The sequence below is a fragment of the Papaver somniferum genome, chromosome 10, assembly GCF_003573695.1.
Source record: "Papaver somniferum cultivar HN1 chromosome 10, ASM357369v1, whole genome shotgun sequence".
NCBI lineage: Eukaryota > Viridiplantae > Streptophyta > Magnoliopsida > Ranunculales > Papaveraceae > Papaver > Papaver somniferum.
Genome location: NC_039367.1, coordinates 42538098 through 42548130, shown reverse-complemented (window position 1 = coordinate 42548130; position 10033 = coordinate 42538098). Strand labels below are relative to the sequence as shown.

At 35.6% G+C, this 10033-nt stretch overlaps 1 protein-coding gene across 3 annotated transcripts; it reads right to left on the bottom strand.

Moving 5' to 3' along the window:
• Window positions 1-371: 371 nt before the first annotated feature.
• On the bottom strand, window positions 372-8735 carry LOC113317855. 3 transcript variants are annotated; one of them, XR_003344051.1, is made up of 4 exons: window positions 8311-8735; window positions 5272-5362; window positions 2852-2913; window positions 372-1420 (listed from the first exon to the last, which is right to left on the bottom strand). XR_003344051.1 is itself a non-coding variant. In XM_026565984.1 (2 exons), exon 1 carries the CDS (start codon window positions 4806-4808, stop codon window positions 3459-3461), a length of 1350 nt encoding a protein of 449 aa, XP_026421769.1. In that variant the 5' UTR covers window positions 4809-5260; the 3' UTR covers window positions 372-1420; window positions 2852-3458. The 3 variants fall into 3 exon arrangements, 1 of the variants encoding a protein (XP_026421769.1); XR_003344052.1 differs by lacking the exon at window positions 2852-2913; XM_026565984.1 differs by lacking the exons at window positions 5272-5362; window positions 8311-8735 and having other exon boundaries at window positions 2852-5260.
• Window positions 8736-10033: the final 1298 nt, after the last annotated feature.

Here is a 10033-nt window from a genome sequence, read left to right as displayed (position 1 = left end):
GATGATTGTTAAGAAAATTAAACTAAAAATAGAACAGAAATAGGGACGCAACGAGAGTCGAAAACAGTCAAGTAGGGAGTACTAGGGCAATTGAATCTACCACATAACCTACACTAGATACTAATTTAGCAAATGAAACTACTCTTGTCCTTACCACAGATAGCGGTGAAGATTCGAGACTGCCGCGTATCTAAGGTGATTTCAAATGGATAGTTTAGTCACAACTAAGGTATCAATTCCTAGTATTAGTTGTCTTATTATGGCACAACTAATCATAAATTGAAAACAATCAATGAAGCATGAGTTGATGCAACAAAAAATAATTGTTCTAACAACCCAGGATGCAAGACATACTAGGTGAAAGTTATAAGTTGCAACATGAAGACTAAACTGAATCCTATTCAATTAAGCTCTACAAGAACATTTTCATCAACATAAGCAACTAGCAGTAAGCTAAGGGCTTCATCAGCCCTAGCAAAGATGTTTAGAACATAATACAAAATGAAATTAAACCTAATATATTACTGCTAATTGCTCCGGCTAGTCCGGGCTTAGTTTACAAAATGCATACTCCTCCCTATTTATACAAGAGTTCTCCCACCATCCAAATCCCAATAATAAATAAATGCACAAGAAGAAATTTAGGCATTTGAATTCTTTTCACTCACCGCCGATGTAGCACTCTTCATTCACATCCACCTTATTTCTTTAAACAGACGGCAATTTTGATGTTGTATATAAATTAGGTTCAGACCTAAATTAACAACGTCTGTAGCTTGTGTTCACTCGATAATTTCCTATTTCCTTTGTTGTAGTTTTCAAGGAGCAACAAATTCAGATTTCAAGTTTGTCAATTCTGTCGCTTTTGAAACCAATCATCCGACCTATTGTTGTACAGTTCATATCTAGGCTTAGGTTAAAAACAATGACAAAAGAAAGAGAAAAGGAGAAGTTGGATGTGATGTTTCTGGATTAGAAAGTGGTACAATTGAGATAGGGATATGGTGCTGGTTTGGCAGTAGAGATGATGGGGTTTACAGAGAGGAAGAAAAATGGGTTCAATGGTACTGTTGTCGGGTAAAATAAGGAGAAAGAGAGAATAAGTTCTGATCTTGGAAATGTTATTGGGAAGGATGATAAGGGGATGTTTAGATGTTAAGAAAAAATACCTAGCTTAGGTGTATATGAGATTAGATTGTTTGGCTTCCTTTGCTCCTAAAAGGTGAATAACACCTAGCCTTACACTCTGGCTATTAATATACAACATGATCAGCACAAGACCGGCTGCACCGACACCTGAATTTCTTCCACTTCTTAGCCACCCACCATTTGTTGCAAATATTTCTGCTTTCCATAATACCTCTGCCACTCAGTTTTCAGTCACCTGCTCACTTTATGAATCTCCCAATATTTGTTAATCCTACAAATATGAAATAAACACAAAATATCAGTATTTTCAACAAAATAAGATTATTGATACCTCGAGACGCAAAATACATAATTTGACTTAAAATAGGACATTAAAAGCATTTGACATGTGACAAAAGATAACAAAATGATCTAAAAACATGCATTATTAGGCACTGATCACACCCCCGAACCTGAATTTTGCTCGACCTCGAGTAAACAAAAGAACTAAGAAAATCCTACCTACGCCATTTTCGCTGGTCTCTCGATTGCATTTAGCGAATGCAATAAGCCTTTTAAACCACTAAGTGTCCCTAGTGGACGAGTTGAAGTCTCGTAAGGGTTTGCTTAGAACATACCCACAAAGTTTTAGGACAAAATATAAGCTCAGATTCCATGAAAGTGATACCTGCATTTCAGTTTTAGCTCACAGCAATTGGATATGTCAATCTAGCTTTCAAAAGCACAACTCTAGCACTGAAACAACTAAGGACATGTGATAAAAGCGTAAAGTGTATCTAACTTAGACATGTATAGAGAATGATTTACTCTAGGAAGTTATGACTGCCAATTACTAAGAGATAGTTTTTAGGCTAAGAACTGAATTCAAAGCCAAGCTAGTTGTCCGCCTTTACGAGAATTGTGAATGTTCACCTTAGGAGTTGGTGATATTTCAGCTTACCCGCGTTGTACATCGACGGCGTGCACCCTTCCTTGCTTATTACAAGACTATTTACAACATATAACAAAACATGACTCTTATTTACATTGACTACTCTTTTAATTTGAGGCAAGAGAGAAACTTTGACTATTTTACTGAAACATAACATAATAACAGACAATGGATATTTCTTTTTCTTTTTTTTTCTTTTTAACTGAATTTTTCTGATTTTTTTTTTCCTTTTTCAACAGATGAACAAGAGAACAAGGACATCAGAGTAACACTTTTAACTTATGAACAAAAAGACAAATTACATTGACACTTAGCAAGAGTTATCCCTTTTCGATGCACCCGGTCAAATTCAATGGTTGCTTTTCTTAATGTATCCAGCCAACCAAAGAACAAGCTAGTCAAGTCTCGTTCATTATTCTAGATGATTGTGAAACACCCTCTCTATACACGCTTGGTAGATCGTGCATGTGCAAATTTTCTATATCACTATGTGAATTGTGCTAGAATCAGTGGTGCCTCATCATCTAGACTAAGAACCCTAAGATATCATACATGCACAGGTATCACAAATCAAGGTAAATGAGCTCCATTTTTCATTTTTTTTATATGGCAGAGTTTAGTTTCAGAATATAGCACACTGACAGTCAATGGTATCTATTTTTCACCCCCAAACCTAAACTAAACATTGTCATCGATGTTTCTAAAGATTAACAAATTTTAACTGCAACATACCATGAGAATCATGTTGAGTAGAGAAAGAAAAGAGATTACCAGATGTCAGCGAAAACAAGATTAGAACTCCGTTATTCAACGCTAGAATCCAAGGAAATCAGCTGATATTCACAATGGATTAGCACAATATATACAAAACAAGAGAAAAGTGAAACAAAATAAGACTCAATTGACTCAAGATAAAAAAAAATAATATTGTAAGATTACCTAATGGACTATACAAGGATGGTTCACCATATATATACAACCTAAAGAGTTGAGGATCAACCCAGGAAACGACATGCAGAAATATCGATAGCCTCAAGCATATATAACAATAGAAAACAGCCAGTGTGACATTCAAAGTGACCAAGCTACCCCCAAACCTGAATTTTTCAACTGCTATGTTTTTGGACACAAAATCTAGTAATTTTGGGGGTGCATCATGCACAAGGTCTAATTCAAAGTGGAATTTGCTAGGGACGGGCATAGACATATCAATGCATTCCAAATGTGGCTCTTCAGAGATACTATACTTAGCTGCAAAATGGTCCAAAAGGACTTGAGAAGCACACAGTTCCAGACCTAGATTAGGAACTCTCAGAATAGTTGGTTTAAAAATTTTGTGACAAACCAAACCTAGGTCGGGTGCAAGACCATCAGATTGTTACTTAAGCAGGAGGATAGACACATCATTATTAGTCACATCAATATCTCCTAAATCATCTGCAAGTGTCGCAGCGTGCTCACATTCATAGAACAGTTCAACAAGCCCAAATTCATAATCATGATTATTCAAAGTCTCCATCTCATGCATAAGAAAATCAGAATACACAACACATTTTGACATAGGCAGGGAACTAGACACATCAAGGTTATTTTCACACATATGATCATTGGTGTCAACTGAAAATTCGACCTTCCCTAAGTTATCCATTAGTTGTGTGTTATGCTCTCCGTCACAGAACATTTGTACAAGCCCTAAATCAATATCAACATCATCCAAAACTTCAGAGTTACAGATAAGAAAATCAGAAGAAACATCATTTTTCAAAGTCGCAGCAACGAAATCTAAGGTTACAGTAACAGAAGATTCCACAACAACATTTTCAGAGTAAACATGCTCTTCTAACATTAAATCATTATCATCATCATCGTAACAAGGATGCAATACCCCATTCAAAACCATAGTGTCTCTACTCCATTTATGTACCTCTATATCAGGTTCATATTCAATATTATTTGCACGAGTAGGAATAAATGCATTGCTTTCAAAATTTAATTCATTAGGACTAACAAACAATTCATCTTGAAATTCCTCCCTTCCCCCATTCTGTAAATGAATCAGATTCATTTTTAAAAGCATATTAAGTTGTTCAAGGGGAGTGGAGGGTAACATCGTTTCAGGTGGATGTTCAGTACATGGCTGTTCATGAGGATCACTAAAAGACAGAAATCCAGAAGTGTTGACATATGGATTACCTTGGAGATACCCATCAGTGCATGCAAAATTTGGGTCATCTAAATACTCTAGGTCACAAGTCTGTGAGTAGGGGGTACTTTCTTGTATTTGATAGAAAAAGTTATCATGGTCCATTCTAGACTGCCTAAAATCAAACACTTCAGGGCAATGCTTGGTTAAATGATTTGTGCTTCTACACACGAGACACACAATGACTTCAGTTGGGCTAGATGACTTAGGCGCAACATTTTCCCCAAATTTTCCCGCCTCCAACACTTCAACTCGACTGATCAGATGATCCATAGATGATGAATGTGTGGGTGGGGCACCATAGAAATGTTCATTTGCACACTGTGCTGAGTGATACATGTGTGAATAATCATTAGGGTCTGTATATGGAAGCTCGGGACGATGAAGATGCCCATAATAATCCCTATAACTATTAACATTATGGTTTGTTGGAAACTCATAACGTGCAACATGCTCTTGTGCAAGTTCCTTAATTGATTTATGCGATGGTTTCTTATCCCCAATACCAGTCCAAAATCCTGACATGTTTCTCTTCCTTAAGACAGAACATCAATCAACATGTTATGGCTATCAGACAACCAAGTAATTCACACTACGGGGAAGTAATGCATGTGAGATTCCAAAGCTAGAGATTACACACACAGAATCCATTCAACACAGTGAAACGGCAATTCCAGTTAGCACAGGTGTTACTCAAACTATCACAGGGTCATGCTCATGGTTACCAAGAGCTAGTTTTTGAAATTATAAACACAATATGCTGCAGAACTAGAGAGTACCTAGTAAAACAGATTCAGAGATGCATACATACACGAACTTAGTGCAGTGAAACAAGAATTTCAGCTATCGAAGATTTTACTCAAGTGTCATAGAATCATGCATAAACATATCATACTTGGAAGGAGTTTGACAATGGTCAGTAGTAACTAGTTCGGGGCACAAATTAGGTATAACCTTTGAGATAAAACAAAAGTTTAGAGAACAATACCGCCGGTATAAAACTAGGTTTAGGCACTACCACACATTGTGTTTCTCCTTTTTCTCTCTTTCCTTGGTGTGTATTTCAGCTTCACAAGTACCTGGTTGCTCAGAGGAGAAGTTCAGTTCTCAGAAATGTGCAGGTAAAGCAAAGAAACACATAAATTATTTGTTCACCATTGATCACTAATCGAATGATCTGAGCAGGACAGACTGATGCAAGTAAAAAAGCAAAATGCTTGGATATATTACAGGGGAATGATATGTAAGCCTACATAAAAGAAACTATAATATTTGAATTATCCTACAGTATGCTCAACTACTAATGCAGTTCAGGTGGTCTGGACAGTTACAGATGCAGAATAACAGCAAACTGAAAGCTACAGAATGAAATGATAGCATGAGATGCAGGATGAATAGATGGAATGCACAGCTAAGTTATACTATAACAGAAAAAGCGAAATCTGAACAAGTATATATACAACCTACAGATGCATAGAACTCTAGCTAGATTTGATTTACAGTTACCGATGATGACAAAAGAAAGATTGAAATGGAATAAGTTATACTACAATATAATGAGGCAGGTGATTGTGACAGATAAATCGAAAGAAATCTTAACTAGATGCAGCTATCTAAATGAAGTTTTAAAAGAGATACAGATTGGAATGATATTATGACTAGATGCACGACGATGGACAGTTACAAATTATGACCTAACAACGGACAAACTAACAGATTTACAATCTAGGCTACATGATTATAGTAAACTAATAAGCTACAAAATGTAATGAACTGAAAGATAATAAAAGAAAAACTTACAAAGATACTAGAGGACTAACAAGATTATGACGCAGGCAACTTAACTGAAAAAAAATTAGCAACTACAGGAAATACTAAAGAGATGAGATGACTTTTGTATACACAGATGATCGAAATTAAAAAAAAAACTACAACTACAGGATTACAGATGAAACTCAGACACTAAAAACTTGCTTATCTTTTTTTTTTTTTTTTTTTTTTTAAGAATGACTAACGAAAGAGTGCAACTTGCTAGAGATTAACTGACTAACTTTAAAGATGAAAAGATGCAATACACAGCTTAAACACGTCAGAGTATTTACACAATCCTATATGACTAACTTTCAGATGGAGACAAATGGTTAAATATGATAAACTGAGAAGTTAAAAACAGAAGAGAAAAGAACTTAACAAAAATCTAAACTGGAATATAAGATGTGACTAACTATGATGCAAACAAAGCAGCATGGAAGTAATACATATACATAACACTATTTTGGGACTAATACTAACTGACAGAATGCGAGAGGATTATAACAACAACCTAATATAGAAATGCAGATGAAACTGAAATGGTATATCTAAACTTAATGATGGATATCTACAGGTGGAATATGCTTTAAACCTGTGTTACAACGATACGCGTAAAAAAAAATCAGCCGTATCGATGCGTATTTACACGAATACACATACTAATACTCCCAATACTTCAAGATACAACTCAGTTAGAAAACTTAACCTAAATATTAGAAAATTTAGATATTTTACTAGATTCTATGAGAAGTTTTAACTATAGTGACAAAATATTAGTTCTGAATTTGTCCACTGATCTTGTTCTAGGCTTTCTTCCTTCTTATCCAGACTTTTTCTCTCTTCGGTGAGGTTAATCATACAAATTATATTTTAATCATGCAAACACATGTATGTATTTTGTTAATTTTCTATCTTATATATAATATATTGATGTTAAACTACTGATCAATACTGAGTATGCCGTATCGCCGTATTTTAGTTTTTCAAGTTGGTGTATCATAGTAGTGTATTGGTATCTTGTATCCGATATCATATCCGCATCGTTGCAACACAGCTTTAAACTATGAAACTAGCTGTGACTGAGATAAGTTAACACTAGTTATGACTAACAGGAAATAGGTATGACAAGACACTGATGTAGGTGACTAAAACTGAAAGAAACTAAACTAGATGCAATTATGAGAATGAAGTGACTGAAAATCAAAAATTACAGCTAACATTAAAGAGCTGAGACGAAAATTATATACATAGATGGGTGAATAACAAGTTAAACTAATGCTATAACTAGAACTGAAACAAATATGTACAGATCAGTAAGATGGAACCAAAGAAACAACCACACCGCTACCAAGTCCCCGGCAGCGGCGCCAAAAACTTGGTAGGCTAAGAAAGATACCTACAATTAACTGCAATTGCACAATGTATATAGTAGACAGAGCACAGGTCGATCCCACAGAGACTAGGGAGATGTAGAGTTGATTCTAAATTTTCTCTATACTGATTCAAATGAGAAGTAACAACGGGGGGTTTGTGTGTCGAAACGACAAGATGATTGTTAAGAAAACTAAACTAAAAATAAAACAGAAATAGGGATGCAACGAGAGTCGAAAACAGTCAAGTAGGGAGTACCAGGGCAATTGAATCTACCATATAACCTACACTAGATACTACTTTAGTCAATGAAACTACTCTTGTCCTTACAACAAATAGCGGTGAAGATTCGAGGCTGCCGCGTATCTAAGGTGATTTCAAATGGATAGTTCAGTCACAACTGAGGTATCAATTCCTATTATTAGTTATCTTATTATGGCACAACTAATCACAAATTGAAAACAACCAATGAAGCATGAGTTTGTGCAACAACAAATAATTATTCTAACAACCCAGGATGCAAGACATACTAGGTGAAAGTTATAAGTTGCAACATGAAGACTAAACTGAATCCTATTCAATTAAGCTCTACAAGAACATTTTCATCAACATAGGCAACTAGCAGTAAGCTAAGGGCTTCATCAGCCCTAGCAAAGATGTTTAGAACATAATACAAAATGAAATTAAACCTAATATATTACTGCTAATTGCTCCGGCTAGTCCGGGCTTAGTTTACAAAATGCATACTCCTCCCTATTTATACAAGAGTTCTCCCACCATCCAAATCCCAATAATCAATAGATGCACAAGAAGAAATTTAGGGATTTGAATTCTTTTCACTCACCACTGATGTAGCACTCTTCATTCACAACCACCCCATTTCTTTCAACATATGGCAATTTTGATGTTGTACAAAAATTAGGTTCAGTCCTAAATTAACAACATCTGTAGCTTGTGTTCACTCGACAATTTACCGCTGCCTTTGTTGTAGTTTGCAAGGAGCAACAAATTCAGATTTCAAGTTTTTCAATTCTGACGCTTTTGAAACGAATCAGCCGACCTATTATTGTACAGTTCATATCTAGGCTTAGGTTAAAAATGGGGACAAAAGAAAGAGAAAAGGAGAAGCTGGATGTGATGTTTCTGGATTAGAAAGTAGTACAATTGAGATAGGGATATGGTGCTGGTTTGGAAGCAGAGATGATGGGGTTTACAAAGAGGAAGAAAAATAGGTTCAATGGTACTGTTGTCGGGTAAAATAAGGAGAAAGGGAGAATAAGTTATGATCTTGGAAATGTTATTGGGAAGGATAATAAGGGGATGTTTAGGTGTTAAGCAAAAATACCTGGCTTAGGTGTATATGAGATTAGATTGTTTGGCTTCCTTTGCTTCTAAAAGGTGAATAACACCTAGCCTTCCACTTTGGCTATTAATATACAACATGATCAGCACAAGACCGGCTACACCGGCACATGAATTTCTTCCACTTCTTAGCCACCCACCATTTGGTGCAAATGTTTCCGCTTTCCATAATACCTCTGCCACTCAGTTTTCAGTCACCTGCTCACTTTATGAATCTCTCACTATTTATTAATCCTACAAATATGAAATAAACACAAAATATCAATATTTACAGCAAAATAAAATTATTGATACCTCGAAACGCATAATACATAATTTGACTTAAAATAGTACATTAAAAGCATTTGAGATGTGACAAAAGATAACAAATGATCTAAAAACATGCATTATTAGGCACCGATCACCTGCATTTACATCTTCCATACTGTTCAATATATCAACTTTCTTCATTCTCCTCAACCTTTACTCCTTCTATTATACGTAGCCTTGCTTTGTTTATCAAATGCCCGATTCGTATTTTCTGTTTTCACTGCAAACAATAAACATTCAATTGAAAACGCAGGGGTACCAGCTACACCGCCAACTTTTTTGTTCGGCAACCTGTATGGAAAAAACTGCAAGTAGACCAACTGAATGATCCTTGACAATATGTATATAGAGTTTATATCTCTACCTCTTCTCAATAAGTATGTATATAGACAAGGAGTCTGTGAACCTGATTGTTAAGAAGAGTACTTAGATGATCTCAAAAATCAATATCCAAGATCAATCAAGTTGTATCCAAATAATCCAATCGAAATTCTTCCAAGTAATTAAACTTGTTATCTATCTTTTGAGATACAAATTCTACAAGAAACTAGTTTCGTAGTCGATCACAATTAGATGGATGTATCTACTACGATTGAATACGTAGAACTTGCATAAAGGAAAAACACAAGACACCAGAAGTTTTGTTAACGAGGAAACCACAACTACAGAAAAACCCCGGGACCTCGTCCAGATTTGAACACCAAACTGTACTAAGTCGCTTCAGACACGAGCTTACTATCAGACTTTAGACTGGAATGTAGTTGAGACTGAATCCACCCTCCAAGCGATTCATTTACAATCGCACTCCTTACGTCTCTTGAACCTCGCAAAGCTCTACGCAATAGATTCCCTTGCTGACGTCCTTCACAACCTAAGAGTTGGTTCAGCTGAAATGA

Bases quoted from the DNA above. Each gene is read 5' to 3' on its own strand.
- LOC113317855 (XM_026565984.1), bottom strand. From the start codon at position 4,808: ATGTCAGGATTTTGGACTGGTATTGGGGATAAGAAACCATCGCATAAA.